Source organism: Canis lupus, chromosome 27, assembly GCF_003254725.2.
Source record: "Canis lupus dingo isolate Sandy chromosome 27, ASM325472v2, whole genome shotgun sequence".
Taxonomy (NCBI): Eukaryota; Metazoa; Chordata; class Mammalia; order Carnivora; family Canidae; genus Canis; species Canis lupus.
The window spans coordinates 36193037-36216167 of record NC_064269.1 but is presented as its reverse complement, the minus strand read 5'-3'; the positions used below and the strand labels follow the sequence as shown (position 1 = coordinate 36216167).

General features: G+C 34.1%; 1 protein-coding gene across 1 annotated transcript; it reads left to right on the top strand.

Moving 5' to 3' along the window:
* Positions 1 to 1439: 1439 nt before the first annotated feature.
* On the top strand, positions 1440 to 18852 carry LOC112665640 (uncharacterized). The gene is made up of 7 exons (XM_025455643.3): positions 1440 to 1691; positions 3297 to 3398; positions 6089 to 6187; positions 8506 to 8718; positions 10989 to 11095; positions 14688 to 14796; positions 15521 to 18852. The coding sequence occupies exons 1-7, from the start codon at positions 1601 to 1603 to the stop codon at positions 15532 to 15534; spliced, it is 735 nt and encodes a 244-aa protein (XP_025311428.3). The 5' UTR covers positions 1440 to 1600; the 3' UTR covers positions 15535 to 18852.
* The last annotated feature ends 4279 nt before the right edge of the window (positions 18853 to 23131 follow it).

Genomic DNA, 23131 nt, shown 5'->3' with positions numbered 1-23131 from the left:
ACCTGTGAGGAGAAATCTGAGCTTTGAAGATTTAGGGTACACATTGCTACGTAAGGTTTCCGAAGGAAGATTAAGAGAGTAAATGATATTTTTTTTCCTGAGGTAATTCCTTACTAATAAAAGCACATTTATGATATGTGAGAAATATCTGTTGCTCCAGAGCAAATTAAAGTCAGTGAAAATTCTGAGCTTCATTGCGGGAGTCTTTAGTCTTTCTCATTTCATCAAAGTTTACATATCAGACTGTGGTTTCCTAAAAAGAAATATATTCCCTTTCTCAACAACAGTTAAATATTCCTTAATCTGTACCTTTGTAGTATTTTTATTTTACCCCATTTTTACCCAGACACTGTGCCTACTGCACAATATCCCAATCTTTCTTAAAAATCAGTAAAGGTATTCTTATTAATAACAGTATTTAACAGTTACTTTTCACTGAGCAATACTATGATTATTTCTGAATGAATTAATAACTTACCCACTTAAAGATACTGACTGAATATCTGTTATGTGTTTGCCACTATGCTAGATATTCAGGAAACAGAGGATGCTGTCTTCTGAAAAATCTTTGCTGAATTCTGACCAAGACACCTGAGCTCCCTGAACTACACACTCCTCAGCCTGTAAAATAGGTCAATATACATGTATACCTAGCTTTGCCCCCCCCAATTCAAGTTATTAGAATTCAGATCCTAACCTGATGAGTACTCTCTAAATAAAAAAATGCCACTTTTAAAATATATCTCCCTTCTATTCAGTGGCTATTCTGTGTGGAGGGTAGGAGTTAGGAGGACAATCTCTAGTGTAGCTCAAGTATAGCCTTTTCTGCTTTTCTTAGTACCACTTTTCTGATTTTGTATGGATCCATTAGTTAATATTCTTCTTTTATTTACTTATCTTGGAGAGAGAGACTGAGGAAAGGGCCAGAGGGAGAGAATGCCAAGCAGAGGCAGGGAGCCTGACACAGGGCTTGATCTCAGGATCCTGAGATCATGACTTGATCAAAACCAAGAGCTGGACGCCCAACTGCCCCAATTTCTTTCTTTTAACTGCTAAAGACTCTTTCAATCCACAAAAATAGGAAGAAAGAAGAAAGGAAATAATGTTTTGGTGAGAACTACTCACCTGTGGTTGTTTGGGAATCAGTAGTGGGTTAACTGCATGCCTTTGTAACTATTCTCACAGGCACATGCTGGTTAACAAATTTATATATGCAGAAATAAAGATACTTTATTTGTTTTGTTTCACAGGGCCCTCTCAAGTTGGGAGATTCCTGCCATTTTCCACAACTTTTTTTTTTTTTTTAAAGAATATTTCATTTAAAACTCACAGGTTTCTCTCAGGACCATCTCTTCAAGTTCCGTTTACTGGAGGAAGTTATGAAAGGAAAGAGAAGAGATGTATGTACAGATGAGAATAAAGCAATTCTGAAATTCTCAGTGGAACAGTTCTGTTTTCTGACACTATATTTTTGCTTGTTTTTTACAAAGGTAGATCACTGAACTCAGTCTCCACATGTGTAGGTTATGCCTGCCACAAGAGCAGCTTCTGTGTGACATGCATCACACACAGTGAACAATTGTGCTTTATAGGTTCAGTAATGCCTGAGGAAGTGACTTATGCTACTCTCAAATTTCCAAATCTTTCCAAGTCAAAGATATCCCAAGAGAGCTACAGTCTCAGGAGAGCAGGTAAGTGCCTCTATGTAGGATCAGACACACAACAAGAGAACTATTTAACTACCCTGGTGAGTTCTCCCTGCCTTCACCTCAAGGCTATGAGACTCCTAAGATCTCAGTTATGGAATCCCGGAACATTGTGAAGTTCCTATGCCAGAGCCTAGTTGTGTGTCTTATTTAGTCTGTAAGATCACAGTGTGTGTGTGTGTGTGTGTGTGTGTGTGTGTGTGTGTTGGGGGAAGATGGTAGGCTAAGTCTCTGAAAATCCAGATCTCTAGTGTCACCAAAATAGCATTTCTTATGTTTTTTAGACATTTTAGGATGGTCTCACATACAGGCTTTTATGGGAAGGAAATCAGTAATAGCAAGAACATAACCATGCAGGATTTTTATTTCATGGCTAAAGGATACAAAATAGACATACGCTGTGTATGAGATTTATAGGACCCTGGAATTCCAGTCAGTGATGATGTGATAAACATTTGCTTCTTTCTGAGAAGGAACAAGACTGAGGGTTCCTATCTCTACATAATATCATTCCAAGCCATATAATTCCAGTCTGTTTTATCCCGCAGTTCAATTTCTAGAAAATTAAAGATAACAATGATTAAAGGGAACATCAAAATCATATTGATTAAAATTTTTGTATTACTATAGGGTAATTGGTTTCTTGTGCCTTCCCTGGAATTATTTTTGTTATTTATATTTTGTTATTTACATTATTTTTATTCCTTTGTGTTTAAGTCCTTTTGTGTGTGTGTGTGTTTTGTGTTTTTTTTGTGTGTGTGTGTGTTTAAGTCCTTTTGATCTTACTATAAAATTATGCTTTCTATGTATATGTGGAGTTTTTAATTTATGACTTTACCCCAAATTTTACCCCAATTTTATATTCAGATGAGGAAGAAAAATCACTTCAGGAATAAGTCTCTGCTTATATAATTTGAAGCATCAGGTTGGTAGATAATATTTTAGGGACCAGTTCTTCCAAGCAGAGTCCTTTTTTCTGCATCTATGATATTGACAAAGCACTGTATATACTGGGGAGAAGTAATACATACTTGCCATCCAGTTAGTATAATGGGATGACATATAACAACTGAAGTAGGGTGCTTATACACCAGGAGATGTAATATAGGTACTGTTACATATGCTCCAACACATGTTTCCTTATACAACTTTATCCCTTTGTATACAGCTGGGTAGGTTGTTTAAAATTTATTTTTGTAAAACACCACACAAAGTTTCTCTACTTATTTATTTACTTACTTACTTATTTTAGAAGGGGCAGAGAGAGAGCCAGGACATGTGAACATGGGGGTGGGCAGAGGAAGAAGGAGAGAGACCCCCAAGCAGGTTCCCCGCCCAGCACAGAGCTAGACAAGGGACTTGATCTCACCATCCTGAGACATCATGACCTGCCTGAGCTGAAATCAAGAGTCTGATACTCAAATGACTGAGCCACCCAGGCACCCCAGTGCTTGTCTATTTAAAATATCTATCATCAGAATCAGACCAAGAACACTGGTAATATATGGATAGCTAGAAAGTAAAGAAGACCAGAGAAAAGGGACTATTGTTAAACAATTTTACCTTTTTTTTTTTTTTTTCCCTGAAAAGAGAATCGCGAAGTGCCTGAAATGGAGATAGATGGTGAAGCTGAAAGTAGAGCAGAGGGAGTTGAGAGCACAGCTGAGCTGGCAGAGAGCAGAGCTGTGGCAGGTGAGTCCTATGTGCATAAATGCAGCCACTGAGTCAGGACAAAGTTAAGAAGAGCTTTGTGGTAGACACTGGGACATAACAATCAGAGATTATCTTTAAAGCGAAAAGATGGAAAACTTCTGAGAAGGGAACAAAGGAGGATAAACAAAAGGTGATAAAGCTGATATCCTTTACTTATAGGAAACCATCTCCTTTTTATTATTCTCTCCATCTACTGACCAGTATTTTCATGTTTTGCTGAATTTTTCTTATTTTATAAGAAAAATTTTATTTTTTATTTTATAATCTTATTTCCTCCCATTTTGTTGTTCTTTTTTGAAAGACTGATTTATTTATTTGGAGGGGGAGGGGCAGAAGAAGAAGGAGAGGGAGACAGAAACTTCAGCAAATTCCCCTCTGAGGAAAGGCCAATGCCAGGCTTGATCTCAGGACCCTGAAATCACGACCTGAGCTGAAACCAAGAGATGGGTGCTTAACCAACTGCACCACACAGGGACCCCTATTTCCTACCACTTTTCATCATTTCATCCTTTTTCATCCATTTCATCCTGAGTTAAAAGGAAGAATGAAGACCATCAATGTCCTATTGGATGTTCTCATAGATCATATAGAAAAAATCATTCAAAATTTATGAAGTAATGAAAATCATATAGGCTTGGATAATTTATTCAAGTGATCCAATATGTAAATAATAAGATTTCATAGAGAAGAAAAAGAACAGATATAAACAAGGAAATAATTAAAGAATAATTAGACATTCTCTAGTACTGAATAGAGATGGAGGGGTAAAAAACTGCCATCACCTGTATTGAACTCAGAAAAGATTAATTCATCCATTTTAACAAAATAAAAAATTATCATATACTCCTTCTAAGAAAATATTCAAGAAACTTTTCAGACATACAAGGAATTAATCAGACCTCAAAGTAAGGAGAAATTTAGGGGCAAATCAAAATGTAATAGCTGACAATGGAATCACTATAATGAAAGTTGTAATAATAACCATGCTAAATCATTTTTGCAATGAAATGGATATACTGCAAGAGAAAGTCTTAGTATTATAGTCTAGAACAAAAATTACTAATCCATCACTGTAAAACTCAGTGGTTAGAAGTGGTGAGGGAATTAAAGTATTATAAAAGTCTAGGTTGGAGAGTCTAAATTTATCTGTAATAAAATTACGTACATTTAGAATACAATGAAAAGGAAAACACTTCCTTTTGGAAACAGCTAAAAGTATGAAAGAAAGATTTATCATCCCTCTTTTTCATGATTAAAGAAGAAGAATATAATAATCCATCTAGGGGCAGCCCCGGTGGCTCAGCGGTTTAGCGCCACCTTCCGCCCAGGGTGTGATCCTGGAGACCGGGGATCGAGTCCTTACGTTGGGCTCCCTGCATGGAGCCTGTTTCTCCCTCTCCCTGTGTCTCTGCCTCTCTCTTTCTCTCTGTGTCTCTCATGAATAAATAAATAAAATCTTAAAAAATAATAATCCATCTTAATGTATATATTATAAAATCACAAGACAAATTAAGAGAGAGTTGACAAATTTAAAACCTTAAATCAGTAAACAGAAAGGTTTTATTTATTTTTTTTTTTTAATTTTTTTTTTTTTATTTATTTATGATAGTCACAGAGAGAGAGAGAGAGGCAGAGACATAGTCAGAGGGAGAAGCAGGCTCCATGCACCAGGAGCCCGATGTGGGATTCGATCCCGGGTCTCCAGGATCGCGCCCTGGGCCAAAGGCAGACGCCAAACCGCTGCGCCACCCAGGGATCCCCAACAGAAAGGTTTTAAAGAGAAAAATTAATCTGCTGACTGGTTTCATTAAAAAAAGACTAGTAGCCAAATTAAGGGAGAATAGAGAGAGCAAAATTATCAAATATTAAGTCTGGGGCTCCTAGGTGGCTCAGTTGGTTAAGCATCTAACTCTTGGTTTCAGCTCAGGTCGTGATCTCAGGGTCCCCACATCAGGCTCCCCTCTCACTGGGAGAATATGCTTGAGTTCTTTCTCTCCCTCTTCTTCTACCTCCCCTTTCTTTCTCTATCTCTCAATAATAAATAAATAAAAATTTAAAAAGGAATATGTTTAAATATCTAGCCTGAAATAGGGGAGAGAATAAATACATGTAAGAGTAAAGCCTGTGTAACTTCATGGCAATAGATTTGATAATCTAAAGGAAGTAGATGATTTCCTAATAATATATTAAAGAAAACCTAGAAGAGATCAATCATCAAGAGAATGGATTATAAATCCTATTAAATAATGTATCTCAATATTAGCATAGAAAAATTAGGAAAGAATATCCATCAGGTGGCCAACACTAATTACCTGAGGATGGGAAGAACAAGGAAACAGCAAGATGGGAAGCAGGATGGGGAAAAAAGACTACTAAAATGTAGACAAGAGAGTGTCCATGAAAGTATCCAAAATATGTCCTATGATCACATTTACTTAGAATTATGTATTTTCAATGTTAGTTGTGAATGCAAAAATATATTCAAGTTGGCTGAACATAAATGAGGACTTGCCTGACCTTGCAAGCAATTTTTTTCATCAAAAAAAAAAAAAATTCCAATACTTTTATACATAAGGGCCATGGGATGGAGAGGGTTAGGGGTTAGGGAAAGAACAAACACATAAATGTGTTGCTTCATGTCATTTTTATGAATTGGTGCTTCTTCATAGGACATAGCACTCTGTCAAAAGTGTGGTGTGCTGTTTCTCTCATTTCGCTGATCTTGAACCTGGTGGTGCTGGCTGGCCTAGGGACCCTAGGCATTATAAGTAAGTTTCTCCTTTTCTCTGAACCTGTCAATTGGTTTTATCAGGCACACTGCAAAAGAATCCAAGTCTTAAGACATATCCACATAATACTTCCAGATTAATAGAGTAGAAAACACATATCATTTATGTATGACTATATCATATTAGTCATTGTCTTGAGGATATTTTAACATCAACTGCCCTCAGTGGCAACTACTCATGGCAGAATGATGCTAATGATAGTAATGTAAAGTCTTATTCTAGAAACTGTGAAATCAATGCAACAATAAAAATACAACTAATTATATCCTGAGAGTTTTCATGATTATTTCATATACTTGAAGCAATTTCTCCATTTTTCATGCATTTTCTTCTTGCCGAAGTCATTCTAGTTGCAGATATCTTTCAAAATCCCGTTATCAACTTGATTTGTTTTCTAATTCCTTAATTAATAGCCAGTTATTTTCTCCTAGTAATCACATCAGCTTCAGATAAGTACAAGCTGGTTTCATGCTGCTAATCTTTTGAAATATAATTTCTCCCAAATGATCATTTTTCCCCTTGAAACTTCTATAACTGTTCTTAATATTAGCATAATAATTGGTGAGCAGAATTTCTTTCCTCTGATATAACATAAGCTTTAACAGACACAGACTGTGTCTTATTCATCCTTTGTATTCTTTGACTGAATGAATAATATGTAGGTTCATGAACAATAAGTAGGTTTTGAATGAATAATAAGTAGGTTCATGAACCAACAAATGAATAAACAGAAATGAGTAACCTTTTGAACATCAAAGCTGGTTCTTTATAAGAAAAGGAAAATTCTCTTTAAGATAGCAAAACTGTATTTTTAATACTTAAAGGGCTGCTTTATGTTATTTAAAAAAAAAGAGAAGGAAAATTCTAAATCCACTGTGATCTGATCAGAAGTTTGTTCCACATTTAATGAAAAAGGATATTAAACACTTTAAATTTATTTTTTTCAATAAAGATAATAATGCATGTACATTGCCAAAACTTCAAAATATAGAAAAGGAGGAGAAACTGAAAGCCATTGGTATCTGCCAATAGGAGGTAAAAGCTATTAAAATTAAAAACATGCATTAATATCTTTGAAGTCATATAGTAGTATCACTTATATCAATATTTTGTTTGATAATTTAAATACTCTTATAACATATCACTTAACACTTTTGAATACTAATGTTTTCCCAAGTTCTTCACATGCATGATTTCATTCAACTTTACCCACATCATATTTTATCATATTTACACTCAATTTCCAGGTAAGAGAACCTAAAATATTTCTCCAGTTCTGTGTGGTCTATAAGTGACCAGGGTAAAGTATTTGACCATACATCTACCATTTAATTTTACACTTTATGGTTTTAATGCCCCTTTGTCTTTCCTTCATGTTTCTCTGCTTTGCTATATTGATCATGTCTTCTATTCTTCAACTACATTACCAAGCCCTATAACAATTTATTTCTTTAAATGCCTATTAATTATTTGATAATTAAAGGGTTATTTTAAGCAGTCCATATTTTGGGAGCATTTCTTCTCAATCCTGGATGCTAGTGGATGATGCTCTTCCCTCTTTATTTCTCTCCTATAACAGTGAGTACAAAGGCATCCTGAGGAAAGAAGAGGAAGATTATATATAATAATTACTAACATTGCTTGAGCACACATCCTTTGTAATTTTATCTATGATCCTCATAAAACTTAAAAAATGAAAGATTCTAGTAAATTGCAGGGTTCTCAGGTAAACTAGTATGAGTCTATATAGAAAAGCCAAAACATGTTATAACAATCCACAAAATGAAGAAGTTATGAAGTTTTCTGAATCTTCTGATGTTTTTAAGGACATGATCCCTGTGTTCTGATTTTTTTTAATCCTGAGGCTGATGTTTACCATCTCCATCCTAAGTCATGGCTATATCTGTCCAAGAAAATCAAATCACAACACATAGGCTCATCAATAATATTATGGTGCGTCCTAATCTCAAAAGTGTGATTTCTATAAACTAACTGAATTGCATCATCTTTTATTTTGAAATCTCTGCTTCACATGAATCTCTTTTATATTTTATTTTTAGACTTTGTTGGGCATTTCTTTCAACAGGAAATAAGTGCTCTATTGAGTAAAATAAAACCTTTTTAATCTCGAATAAATGTTAATCTTAAAGCACAATGGTTAGTATTTTACACATATGTAGGTATCATTTTAATATGAGTATTCCATTAAATTTGGAAATAATCATTGTGATATTAACATAATTTATTGGAAAACTTTGACCGTGTAAAAGTTATTAATTTCCTGATATGAATTATAGATTACTGGAAACTCATCTTGGGCAACAGAACAGAGTATGATGTTCAACAAAGCAATATACAACAGTTGGAGGAAAATCTAACAATATGGATGAATATGTATAATAATGTCTCAAATGAGCATAACATTTTTAAAAACATGACACAAAACACAATAAAAGAGCTGAACAACTTTACCTCACAATATTGTGAAGACCTAAAGCAGAAAGAAAATGGTGAGTGAAATGCTCTCTTGATTGTCTAATCTTATTAATAAGCACATTCATTTTTCCCTGGATATATTACTGAATCTGAAATCTTGAAATATATCTGAGATAAAGAAAAGATGGAGATACAGTCATCATTAACAAATTCTCCTATTTAAAAAAAAAACACTTTTTGTCTCTTTTGACTTAGTTTCTTTATATGTATAATTATTTTTATCAATTTAATCTCTCTCTTACTTGGGTTAGATTCATTTGTTTGTTTTTTAATTCCTTCTTTCGTCTTCTACCTTCACATATTACACTCGCATTTTTATAGAGTTCAGCTATAATGGAGTTTAGTTGGGTATATGGGAGATGAATTCTCTGTCTTCTTCTGATATGTCTGAAAAGGTCTTTTTTTTTTTTTTTTTTTTGGTTAGGTATAAATTCAAAAGTTAAAAATTAGTTTCTTTGTGAGTACTAGAAGTGCCTCACAGTTTCTAGCAAACAACATTGTTAAGAAGTCTATTCCAAGTGTCATTTCATTCCATAGAAATGACCTGACTTCAGCATTTAAGATATTCATTTGGGAGAGCTGAAGTTTTAGGATATTCTGGGTATGAGTGCCTTTTAATCATTTATTTGCTTGTGCACTCAATCTGAATACCTCCTCAATTTGAAAGTTTGTGTCTTTCAAATGAAGAAAAATGCACTCTCTTACTTCTACATTCATTTTTCTCCACTCTCTTTCCTACACTTTCCATGACATCTCTTCTTCAAATGTTAGGAATGCAAATTTTCATCTTTTCTATATATTTTATTTTCTGGTTTTAGACTCCTTTTTAAAATTGACATACTGATTATTATTTCAACAATCGTATGTTTAACTTGATAAAACCTTAAATGATTCTTGAGAATTCTGGTTTTTGTAGCATCCTATTCTGACCTCAGGTATAATAATATCTTTAGGAGTCCTCTCAGTATATTAACTAAAAGAGTATTTAAAATATCACTCCTCTTTCTTACATACCTTTATTTTTCTTCTTTTTCTTTTTAAAATTCTTTTCGTACAAGTTCTCTTTCATGTACAGGTGTTCTTGTATACCCTATCATGCTTGCTAAGAGAGAATAGGTAGTTGGTATGGGTTGACTCCCTTGCTATGTAAAGAGGATGGTTTTTCTATTACATATCTCTAAAAAGTGAGAAATCTTTCTGGATATTTTTCCATCTCTGGAAGACTAAGATGAAGTGTATGAACAGGCAGCTTTCCTTTTCAAATGAGACTGGATATAAACAACAATCGCAACATTCACAGTGGAAACCTATACTTTGCCAGACAGTTCAACCAAATTCTTCAGAAAGGAACTATGTCCTTTCCTTTCCTGAAAATTCTATAGCCTCTTACTGATTTTTCTTCCCTCTTTTCTTGACTCTTTCCTTTCTTACCTTCTTTCAGTAAAAGAAAAAAAGAGAGAATATTAAGTTTTATGCCTAACAGTTATAACTATCCCTTGTCTTGAATAACTCAAGGTATGATAGAAGAAGCAGACAAGTAAACAGAAAATTACAAGTCAGTGTAATAAGTGCTCATTAATATAAGTAAGTAGTGCAAGAAACTACACAGTTAGAAGAAACAGTTCAGATTGGGTGAAAGTATAACATTGAATGTTGGGAGAGGAGGCATAGTGCAATAAAATTAGTGAGGGATAGCATGGGGTGCTTTGAAAATTCTCAGTGAATGTCTGACAAGAAGCTAAGCAAACTAACAGATACGATTGGAGTGGTGTGATGAGTGTTCACATAGAGCATGGAGAGGGTTTGAAATTCCACCTGAGAGCTACAGAAAACTGTGACCACTTAAAGCAGAATCTTATAGAAAGATCTCTGGAAACAGGGAGGTGATTGGGTTCCTGTAAAAAAAAAAAAAAAATTAGCAGACTTGAGACAGACTAGGGTCTTTTTGCATCAATCCAAACATACTGAAGAATTCTCTGATTGCTTTTAATAATCTCTTCATCATTTTTCTTTCTCTGTATCTGTGATTTTCCTTCTGCTTCAGATTATTCCAGATCCAAATCCCATTCCATTTCAGATGCCATTCTCTTCCTTCTCTCATATTAAAAGTAGCCATTTCACTCAATGTGTGACTTTTGTTAGTCATTTCAGTACACAATGAAAATGTTTGTAAATTCTAAGAAATATGCTAATTTATACTGTATCTGCACATACATATTATGCTTATGTGTTTATCAGTATCATATCTTTATAGACTTTCTTCATATGTTTTTATGTTTTTCAGATGTTGGATTTAGCTCATGCCCGGAGTCATGGATGTGTAATGGAAATACAAACAAATGTCATGCCCAGATGAATATGGACAAGAATATAAGTTACAACTCAACCCAGGTTGGTGTTATGATTTGGGGGACATGTACAGAAAGTTTTTGGTATTGTTAGGTAAGGAGAATTTGGGTGACGTTAGTCCTTGGCTAATCCTAATAAATGGCCCTTATGGCCCTTATGTCTTTTATCTTTGCCTCCTCTCTTTGAGTGGAGTTCTTGGGGAATTCCCCTATCACAGGTTCAAATGGCAAGTATGTACAATGATTAGAGTGATTGGTCCATGAGCCATGTCACAAGAGGCAAGCTATGGAACTATATTTCCTTGGTATCTCTTATTCCTTGAGTTTTCTGGTTCTCATAGAATCAGAAAGGAGAGAGCAAGGATTTATTTCCAGTTGTGAGGTGTATTTTAATTGGCCACTGATACAAATTAAATCAGGGATTCTCTTCTCCCTTAGAGTTGTTGCTCAGAATTATTTTGCTATTGTTTTTTTTATAGGAGTGTAGAAAAAATAACAAATTTCCAAGTGTAGAATGCTAAAGCCCTTACTTCCCAGGAAAATATGTCTGTTAAATTTACTGTAATAAAAAAAATTACTGTAATATACAGCATGCTCCAACTGAACAGATTTTGTCATCAGCATTAACTTGAATGTGGTTTATGCCTCTGTGATTTTTGCCATTTTTATACTTTTGTTACCTGAATATTTATTCTGTCCCCTTTAAACTTGATTAATCCAATTCAGTTTTCAAGTTTCAGTCTTATTGCTTCTTTAAAATTTTGGTGCCATCACAATAAGCTCAATTAATGGCTTTCTGTTTCATATTCCCTCAGCATAACATAGTTAAAACATAGTTAACAACTATGAGTGAGTCTGTTTGTTCTGTTAGATTGTTAGCTCTTTGAAGATAAAAAAACGTGTCTTGCTCATTATTGTATATCCACTTGTGATACTGGCAAACTTTAGCCTGGCTGAGATTCAAGTTTTCCTCAGTATCTTGAGTTTTTAAAAATTGTTTTTGTTTTCTTGTTTTTGGTTTTGGTTTTGTTTTTTGTTTTTTGTTTTTTTTTTTTTTTTTTTTTGCTGTATGCAAAGGGAGTACTTAAAATGTCACAGAGATTTTTTTTATTGTTTTAATGTATTATTTAGATAATTTACATTTTTAAGAAAAGAAGCATCTGAATCAAGAAAAAAAGTTAAGAAACAATTAAGAAGTTAAGAAAAAATAAAATTGTTTCATGCTACAGTGTAACAAGGAGTGAGATATGAAAGAAAGATAGCAGACCATTTTAAGTTTTTTGTCTTGAATTTATACAAGGAAAAATGATCACTTTTATGTATGTATGGTATTTTTGTGTTTGGGGCTGATGTGTGTGTAAATTATAATAGGTCAGATTATGGTGCTTGTGAAAATGATGTGGACATAAAATGCCTTTCGAGTTGGAGCTGAATGGGAGATGGCTTTATGGAAGAATTTAAAAAATTGCCCACATGCAATTTTCTTAAACAGTAATTATCAACTATTTATTCATAATTACTATGTCCTTTGACTTTGTGCAAGGGGAATTTAAGCCTGGTAGCTTTTGATCAATAAAAATAAAATCTATAGGTTAGGTGATAATATCCAAAATAAATTAGTAGATGAAGAAAAGAAGACAAAGGATGGAATCCTACATATCCACACATAAATGGAGCAGGAAAATAGGAAAACTAGCACAATGGTTTAAGAATAAGCGATTCAAGAAGTAAGGGGGGAAAAGCAGGTGTGATGCCATGGAAGCTAATGGAGAGAAGAGTTTCAAGAATAATGTAATCAGCAGTGAGAATACCTCAAAGAGGCTAAATAATGTATACAAGTAATGACAAATACTATTTATTACATGCTTACTCTAAGTCACAAACCAAAAAAGATGTTTTATTTAGCACAAATCAATGTGTAATATAAGTTGCATCATACCTAAATTTCATATTAGGAAACTAGAGTTCATAGAGGATAAGCAAATTTCTTAAGGTCACCTGAATAAGTAGCCAAACAAAGACTCAAAGCCTAGTCTGCTTATCTTTAGAGCCCAATATATGTTTAAAAGTAAAAGCTAGGGATCCCTGGGTGGCGCAGCAGTTTAGCGCCTGCCTTTGGCCCAGGGCGCGATCCCGGAGATCCGGGATCGAGTCCCACGTCGGGCTCCCGGTGCGTGGAGCCTTCTTCTCCCTCTGCCTGTGTCTCTGCCTCTCTTTCTCTCTCTCTCTCTCTCTCTCTCTCTCTCTCTCTCTCTCTCTCTCTCACTGTGTACCTATCATGAATAAATAAAATAAAATAAAATAAAAAAATAAAAAATAAAAAAAATAAAAGTAAAAGCTAGTTGACAATTAAAAGATGACTCTGGCAAGAGTATTACCAATGAAGTAATATGGGGCACATATTGATAACATTTTATTATTCTTCCAAAAAAATATTTCTTTTTTTTTAATTTTTTTTTATTATTTATTTATGATAGGCACACAGTGAGAGAGAGAGGCAGAGACACAGGCAGAGGGAGAAGCAGGCTCCATGCACCGGGAGCCCGACGTGGGATTCGATCCTGGGTCTCCAGGATCACGCCCTGGGCCAAAGGCAGGCGCTAAACCACTGCGCCACCCAGGGATCCCCAAAAAAATATTTCTTAAGTGTTTACTAAGGTCTGCAGTATGGACTACATGCTGAGGATATAACAATAAGCCCTACCCATATAAATTTAAGAGATGCTATAATCTAAGGTGAATCAAAATAATACATCAGTAATTAGCAAATTATTACTTAACTATGGTTGAGATATTACATACATAGAAAAAAAAAGACAAATATAGTGCTCAAAAAGGATATTTAGAAATGGCATGAGGGGCATCTGGGCAGCTTAGTGGTTGAGCATCTGCCTTTGGCTCAGGTCATGATTCCGGGGTCCTGGGATTGATTCCCTCATCGGGCTCCCCATGGGAAACCTGCTTCTTTCTCCCTCTGCCTATGTCTCTGCCTCTTTCTCTGTCTCTCATGAATAAATAAAATCTTTTTAAAAAATAGAAATGACTTGAAATCCAAATAAAATGATATTTAAGGTTAAATTCCAGATTTTCCTTAAGCATCTTGAAGGTTAAGGAAGACAAGCTTCCTTTTTTATATTTCAAGAACAAATTGACAAAAAAAAAAAAAAAAAAAAAAAAAAGAACAAATTCACGGTACTAGGAAGAGTTTTAAAGACATATATGACTCACTTCAGGGTAGGGCTCAGCAAAGAGGGAAAGATTAAGAGAATAGGATATAGATGGGTAAATTGGAAAAGAGTGGAAGGTCTCTGAATGAATGGGAAAGCTCTCCACTGTAAATGCAGAACCTCTGCCAATGTAGGCATGGTGGCTTCTGGAGGAATGGGGACTTAGCTCATCTGATTACTTTTCTTCTTGCTTATCATCTGCCCAATGTTAAGAGTGCAGGGATGGTGCCATGAGGAAGCTTGAGAAGAATAAAGGTTTTAAAACTTCACTGAGGGAAAGGGGACAAGGAACCAAGAAATGAAATGATTATTGAGTGGAATTTTGATGATATGAATCTGATTCTGTGGCATTTGAATTAGCTCCCAGTGGTGGAAAGGAACAATACCTGACGTTTTCTTTGTTTATAGCTGTTCTTCAGATGTCTTACATCACCTATCTCCTGGATGAATCTGAATTGCACTCTCAAGAAGGCAAATCAGGCAGCAGGAAGTGTTCTAAAACTTTGCATTGTGACTTGTGAGTTAACCTGCCACTTTTTTCTTGTCAATGATAAAGGAAAGCTAATATGCTAATTTTGAGGATGTTTCTCTGACAGCCATCCATCCTCCATTTGTGGTCAAAATGTATCAAGAGAAGGTAAAAAATTTCCAGGAGCATTTGCCTGTAGCTCAGGCAATTCTTTTTCAGCAAAAAAATCTGTTCTATATTGAAGAAGCTCATGGAATTGAGAACACAGAAGGTAGAGATTCAGAAACTCTGCCATGCTTCCATACTTCCTTTTACAATCTGATTCTGTGCTTTCCTAAGGCCCTACGGAATGAAGCAGAAGTATAAAGACAAAGTCAAATCAGGGTCTAGTATATTACCCTGTGCAGGGTGACCACATGATTTATTGTCCAAACCAGAAGACTTTGAGAATACAAGGAAGCACTATTGATAATTACACAAGGCACCGGGCATAAATCAGAAGTGTCCTGGGCAACCCCGGATTTTCAGTGACCTCTTGGGTGAAATTGTTAATGAAAGGCCAAGAGATGACTTTGGGCCCTAGACAGTTGAGGGTTCTGGTGAATCCTTGAAGTAGTGTAAGAAATCACCAGAGTTGTTTTCACTTTGGTCTCTTTTAACTAATATAATCTGACAAGAAAAGAATAAGTTTCGGCAGTAATAGATTGGACTCATGAGGTAATTGTTTATTTTTCAAAATAAATCACACAATTCTTTTTTGTTTTTCGTATAGGTTTGACACCCTAATAAAGATTTCAAGTGTTGAAACCAGTGAAGCATGCAACATTCAAAGGAAATGAAATGATTGGAAAATCTAATGACTCTAATAGTTATCATATTTATAAAAATAAACTAACTATACCAAATTTTCAATTGTAGCAAAATGCAAACACTCCTAGTTTACTGTAATATTATACAAGATAAAAGTGACCATGTAAGCTGAAACCTTGAACAATTGATCTCAAAATCCAAAACAAAGAGTTTTGATTATTTGGGGACCCTTAAAACTTTTTTTGTCAAAACATTAAGAACTTCTTACTGTTGGTTATAAATGTGTAGGAAAATGACAAAAAGTAAAATTAACATTACTTAATACATTGTAACTTAAAATACTAAAAGCACTGAGGATTAAAGTGGTTTCTTTCACTTATCTGGAGCAGCAAGAAGAGTGGTACAACTCCTTTTTTGTGACACAACTTACTATACAGATTGAACATCTTTTCTATCCCTTGTCATGCTCCTTTCTAAGTTAGAATCAGCTTTTGACATTTTTTAGCCTTTGTGATGTCAAAGACATGAAAGATTTCCAACAGTTCCTTTAATGTGAAGGTTTTTTACTAACATCGCTTCTGTAGGCAGCTTCATCTCATCCAGCACATATCCTCTCCTCATCTATGCCAAGAAATTGTCTTCAGCAAGTTCCTCAGTTTTTCAGTAAGTTTGGAATCCTCTAAGTCTCTGAAATGATGGCAGTATCAATATTCTCATGGTCAGCTATTTCTTCTTTATTATTATTATTTTTTAAATATTTTAATTGAGGTACAGTTGACAGCTATTTTATCTTTAACTTTATTTTGATTTAATTCCCATTCTGCAAAGTCATTCACATGGTGTAGAAAAAGCTCTTGTCTATGATAAGGATATTCTCTTACCTCCAGCCAAGCCGTTTAAATATTTTCAGCTGCCTGCTTTCTATACTACTTCTTCTAAAACCCAGCTAGAGAAATTGCATGATCTCCAGGTGCAGTGTCAATAGTCTACAAGGTTTTAAAAGCTGAAATAACTCCTTAGATTAATGAAATTGTATTTGGTGGTAAAAAGCAAATTTTCATTTTCTCTCAAGACCTTACAAAAATCAGGTTGATCTAGTACATTATCTAGCAGTAGAAGTGTTTTAGAAGTTTAATTATCTTGCCTAAAGCATTTCTATGGCTGAGAAGCAAAGAGGGAAAACAACTATATGCCTTACCATCAATAGGTGAATGAACTAAGAGATTCTCAGTGACCAATCACAGACAGACTTTGAAAGAAGTGACAAGCGTGGTCACTTCTATCATAATGAGCATCTGTTACTTATGTAGCAGCAGTTACTCACAATATATTGTAGTAAATAGAAACTGAACTCTGTTGTTGGGGGACTGGTGTTATTTCAGTGAACCATGATCACTGAAAAATGTGTTATGGGAAATTTGCAAAGCAAGAACTATGTGTTTTTCCAATACAATCTGTTACTGTATAATTTGAGTACTTCCATTGAATCTTGAAATTATAGCAACTTTTAAATTCAATTAATATCTATCTTACTCTCACTAGTATGTTTGTATAGAATATTGGATATAGACATAATGACCTCTTCTCTCAAGCTCTCAGTGTGCACCTGTATTAGTAAAAAAATATTTACTTTTAACTCAGTATTTTACTTCTCTTTAGCCTTCCTTTTAGTAACATTCTTTGTGCTGCTGCAAACTTCCTAGAAATTTCATAAATTTATGTTCCTAGGAACTCAGGTAAACAATTCAGGACACTGAGGGCTTCTCACATTTTCTACAGAATCATACTTCTTCCTCATGTCTTACTGTATTAGCACCTATTCATTTCCTAAATGTGTCTTTCTGAATAATTATATCTGGTATGCTCATAAGTAAGGAAAAAAATTGATAGACGTAAATAACTACTCCTGATTTAAGAAGAAGCAAGAGAAGCTGGTGGAAGAAGAGAAAAAGGAGAACACTCTAAGTGAATTAGAATGGTAGAATATTTCCTTAATATGCTAATGATTGGATAATATATTAAATGATATCCATTTAAAATTAGTGCTAAAATGAAACAAAATAGTGATTATATATTTTGTAATCACCAAAATGAGTTTATCACCTTTATTTCTTAACATTGCCCCAAAAGTCTAGTAAGTGAAACAGACAATATTAAAAGATTAGTGACAACTGGGGATCCCTGGGTGGCTCAGCGGTTTAGCGCTGCCTTCGGCCCAGGGCGTGATCCTGGAGACCCAGAATCGAGTCTCATGTCGTCCTCCCTTCATGGAGCCTGCTTCTTCCTCTGCCTATGTCTCTGTCTGTGTCTCTCTATGTCTCTATGTCTCATGAATAAATAAATAAAATCTCTATGTCTCTATGTCTCATGAATAAATAAATAAAATCTTAAAAAGAAATTAGTGAAATCTGATTATCAAAGATAAAATATTAATTATGGCTTTGTAGAAAATGTGATGTTGAAAAAAATAGCTGAAAGATATGATATAAGATTATAACTTAGTAATCTTAGGCCAGTCTCATGACAAATGCCCATGACCTATTTTTTACTATATACAAGTAAAATCTGTTAGAATAGCAAATTGTTCAAATGAGAGAAAAGACATTGCCAAACATAACAACAAATATATAAAACTCATATGGAAAAATTAATAGTGAATATGAAATGATGAAGATTTAAAACTCTAGTAAAAAATACCAAGATGACTTGAACAAAAACAGTAATGTAACTCTTTTTTAGGTAGAAATTTCAAATTTCTAAAAGTATTACTCCTCTCAGATTCATCAATAAATGAAGTACAATCACAATATATATTTTGGAAAACATCCATAAAATTAACATTACTTTTCCAGTTTTTTACTGGACAAAGTACTTAAGAATCCACTAGGATGGAAAACATTTCATTCCTTTAAAAAAAGAAAAAAATTTTCTTCTTCCTGTTATTGATAGTTCTGAAGATTAGATATTTTTTTCCCATGGGGTCTAAAGGTACCTAAGTAAATGATTGCAGATGGAAATGTAGGTGACAGAAATCAAGTATTGGCAGTTTCTTCATTTTCATTTTTGTGTGAATTTTTAATATAAATGAGGAGACATAAAACATTAATGCAAGTCAAAATGCTTCTGTGAACACATTTCAGCAGTTCAACTTTATAACTAAGTTATAAATAAGCCTGTTACATAGAGGACTAGTTTTATTAACATCACATATATTTCCCACAATTTTCGAGAGTAAATGTGTTATTTCTTATATTTAAAAATAAGTTCAAATAATAAATAAAAGTTTACATCTGAGATGTGCTCTGTTTTGTGATCATGTCATTCTTTTTCTCCAGACCATTATATATTTCCATCCATGAGAAATCTATGTAGGCTTTCTCAAGATAATAAGATTGATACTTAAGGAATTTCTGATCTAGCCCTAACCCTTCTCCCTAATCCTCTCTCTTACTCTTATGGTGAAAACATCCTACTCATTCACTAAAATTAAGTTTTACATATGAGAAAATTCAGTTGCACAGCTAATAAGAAAAATGCATATAACAAATATTCTGAGTGTGACAAATATTCCCCTGGTGAGATCGTGGGGAAAACAGGAAACTCACACTTGACTGGGGGAACTGAAAGGTGATGAAATCTCCAGTGAGAATTTTGCAAATTGACATGTGCATTTACTCTTTGACCCCGAAATTCTACTTAGGAATCTGTACTCAAAGTACAGTGCCAAAAAATAAAAAATAAAAAAAGAACTGACACTTAACAGCACTGTTTGTTCTTTGCACTAAGAAAAGTAACAGTAACTCAAATGTGCATCAATAGATGACTAGTTGAATAAACTTTGTAAATTCATACAGTGAAGTAATATGCCACTTAAAAGCAATGAGGAAGAGCCCAATCCTTATGTGGTTATAGGTTAACTTCAAGAAATATTATAAATGAAAATAGCAGGAAGGAGAACAATGTTTATAGGATGCAACCTTTTGTTTAAGAAAGTGTGGGGAGGGCTACAATTTAGATACATACATACATATACAGATACATATCAGTACTTTTCTTACATATTTTTAAAAGAAATAAATATAGGATAAACCACAACTAATAAAAATGAAGGAAAGAGATAGGAGAATATCATGAAAGCTAGATTTGCATTATAGTTTTGATTTGGGGCCCATAAATATTTTTATATGAAAATTAAAAAGGCAATTCCTTAAAAAAAAGGACCTAACTGAAGTAAATAATCTTAAATATATACCAGTTTTGCTGATAAGCACCCAGACAAGAATTATTTTAAGTGATATTAAAATAGAGTATTTGAGTGTACCTCCCTGGTAAGATATAACAAAAAAATGAGAGAATTTTGAATTTACTGAATATTTGTCAATGAGAAGTAAGATAGTGAGAAAAGTCTAGTTATATTTTCATTTGTTTGGCAAATTGGAATGATTGAAATTTCTGGGTATTTTAGAGGAAAAAAGGCTTGAAAATTTAGTCAAATTATAGGAAGATATATTTTCACACATTTGATTTTTTTCATATGAAAATTTAATTCTGCTGCATTTGCAAATGCAATCCTTCAGAATCATAAAAGTTAAAGATATTGTTACCACATGTGTTTCATTCTAGTCCTGCTAGGATAATTTCTTATTAAGAAATATGTTCATAGAAATGATTCTACTACAAGACTTGTGATAGTTAAAACACTATTATCTTCAAGACTACTAAAGTGTCCTTCAGGATGATAACCACCCAAACTACAGCATATTTATTACAATTTTGCTCACCAATAATAACGTAGTGGGGTTTTTCCCCACACCAACAAGCAACTGTACAACAACTGGGTGTCCTACAATTCAACTCAATTCTTCCACTATCTGTCCTGAGATATTGTCAGGTCCCATTGGTTAAGGGCTCAGTCCCACAAGATTACTTCCACTTCAGATGCTAACTGCAGGCCCGGGTTGTTACCGATGCTTCTGATTAGCTTGCTGTAAATCAAAGGTTGCCTCAATCCCCTTCTTGGGTTCCATTAACTTGTTAGAGTGGTTCACAGAACTCAAGAAATCAGTTTATTCACTAGATTACTGGTTTATTACAAAGCATATTAAAGGATACAGGTCAACAGCTGGATGAAGAGATATGTAGGATGAGGTCCCTAACAAATGAGCTTCTGTTCCTGTGGCATTTGGTGTTTAGAACCAGGCAACAGTGGAAAATGGAAGCTTTCTGATTTACCAACCTGAAAGTTCTCGAACTCCTTCCTTTTGAGTTTTTACAGAGACCTCACTGCTTAGGCATACTTGATTAAATCATTGACCATTAAATCATTCCACCTCCAGCCTGTCACCCTGCCCAGAAATCATTTCACCAGTTGGTTCCTCTGGCAACCACCCGCGTTGGCCAGGGGATTTCCAAAAATCACCTCATTAACATAAACTGTGTCTTGCAAGTCCTGATTCTGACTTGTTATGAATGACAAGACACCCATTTCATCTTTATGGCTCTGAGGTGATTTGATTTCAGGAACTGAGGACAGGAGACCAAATGTTTTTTAAAAAGATGTTCTCATTGCATTTGTCACTTAGGAAATTCCAAGGAATTTAGGAGCTGTAAGCCAGAAACTGTAGATGGAAGACCAAAATATATATTTATTATAAACTGGAGTATCACACTTGAAAATTATATTCATGAAAAATGTACTTTAAAATTTTTTCTAAAGACATTTCCAGGTTCTAGTAATAACTGGCTATGTAGTCATAAAAATCTGAGAAATACTAAAAGCTAACTAAAAATTTTAAAATTCTTAAAAGTAAGATTAAGAGAAATTTGAAATTCAACATACTTAAGATCACCTTTGATCATAAAATTGCCAATTATTTAGGCAATTTTCAGTCCTAGAGCATTTCAAACTATAGAAATCTATAGATAACTCATATCTCTTTGAAATTCTCATCTTTAACCTCATTCATGGTGGTCATATTGCTTTACTGATGACTTTTTTTTATCTCCTTGGATCTCTCTCTCTCTCCAGTCTTTCCTTGAAGTTCTATTTTAGACTTTCTTTTTACAAATGCTATTTTCTTCAAATGCCAAATACATGAACATTTATTTAAATGTGGGTGAAGCTCACATCATTATCTCAAGCAGTTCTCTCTCCCAACAGCCAGAGCAAGTTTTTACCTACCCAATTGAACAATTGCTTCATTAATCCAAAGGAACACCAGACTAAATAAAGACAAGTTTATTATACCAGCTCCTATTTTTCAGTGTAAAAATATGAGAAGCGTTGTTTCCTACTTCAATTTTACCCTCTCCTCTAGCAATCCAGATGGTATCTAATTTAGGAACTTTACTCTATTCTTGTGTATCTTAATCACATTCCCCATTTTACTTTATTCTAGGCCCTAATCATGACTCACCACTAATAATGCAGTTTTTCATGTCTCCTCCATCCTAACTCCCATTTATTAATTTTTCTTTTAAAAATCAGAAAATCCCTAATGCATTTCATTGGATATAGGTTAATTTTTAGTATGTTTTATACAGACTTTAAAGTGTACCATGACATCAATACGTGGAAGGAACTCTGCCCAAGCATATTAAATTATGTAAATGCCCATGATCAGTACACAAGATCCTCTTACTCTTAATGTCTTTATGCTGTTGGCATAATAAACCATCAGTCTGAGCTATCTCACACCTCTGTAACTTTTTTTAGCTATTCCCTATTTTCCATTCTACATACAACTCTAGTGTAAAATAGTTTTGATTTCTGGGGTGCTTGGCTGACACATTTGAAGAGCATATGACTCTTGATCTCAGGGTGTGAATTTGAAAACCCCATTGGTTGTAGAGATTTTTAAAAAGATTTTATTTATTTATTTGAGAGAGAGAGAGCACAAATAGGGGAGGAGTAGAGGGAGAAGGAGGAGCTGCTGCTTTTTGAGCAGTCAGGCTGATGCAGAGCTCATCCCAGGACCCTGAGATTATGACCTGATCCCAAGGCAGGTGCTAAACCAACTGAGCCACCCAAGTGCCTGGGTGTAGAGATTATTAAAAAAATAAACTTAAAAAATAGTATTGTTGTCTTCCACTCTTTTGTCTCCTCTTCCAGAACATTGGGCACATATAGTATATAAAGCTCTCAATCATATGAGAAAGAAACAAATCTCCAAAGCTATTAGATACCACACTGTTTCATAAAATAAGTTCTTATTGTGCTTACTTTCCTAAAGCCCACCAAAAAGATACCTTACATCCAAGCCTTTGCCTATGCTGCTCCTTGCAACTTTAATATTGTATTTGCCTGATTAATTCCTAATCATCCTTCCACATCTAGTGAAGGTGATTTAATATTAGTGGAACATATCAAAATAATGTAGCCAATCAAAATAAACTTAAATCACATTATTAATTAATGCTTGAGAAAAGATAGAGTGATGATCTCTTACAACAGCAACAACAAAAAAACTTTACTTCACTTTTAATTTCTAAATAAAGAAAGAAGATTTTTAAATATTTTAATTTTACATATCTACCTTCCAACTATCCTAATTCAGGCAAGCTGTTTGCTGAT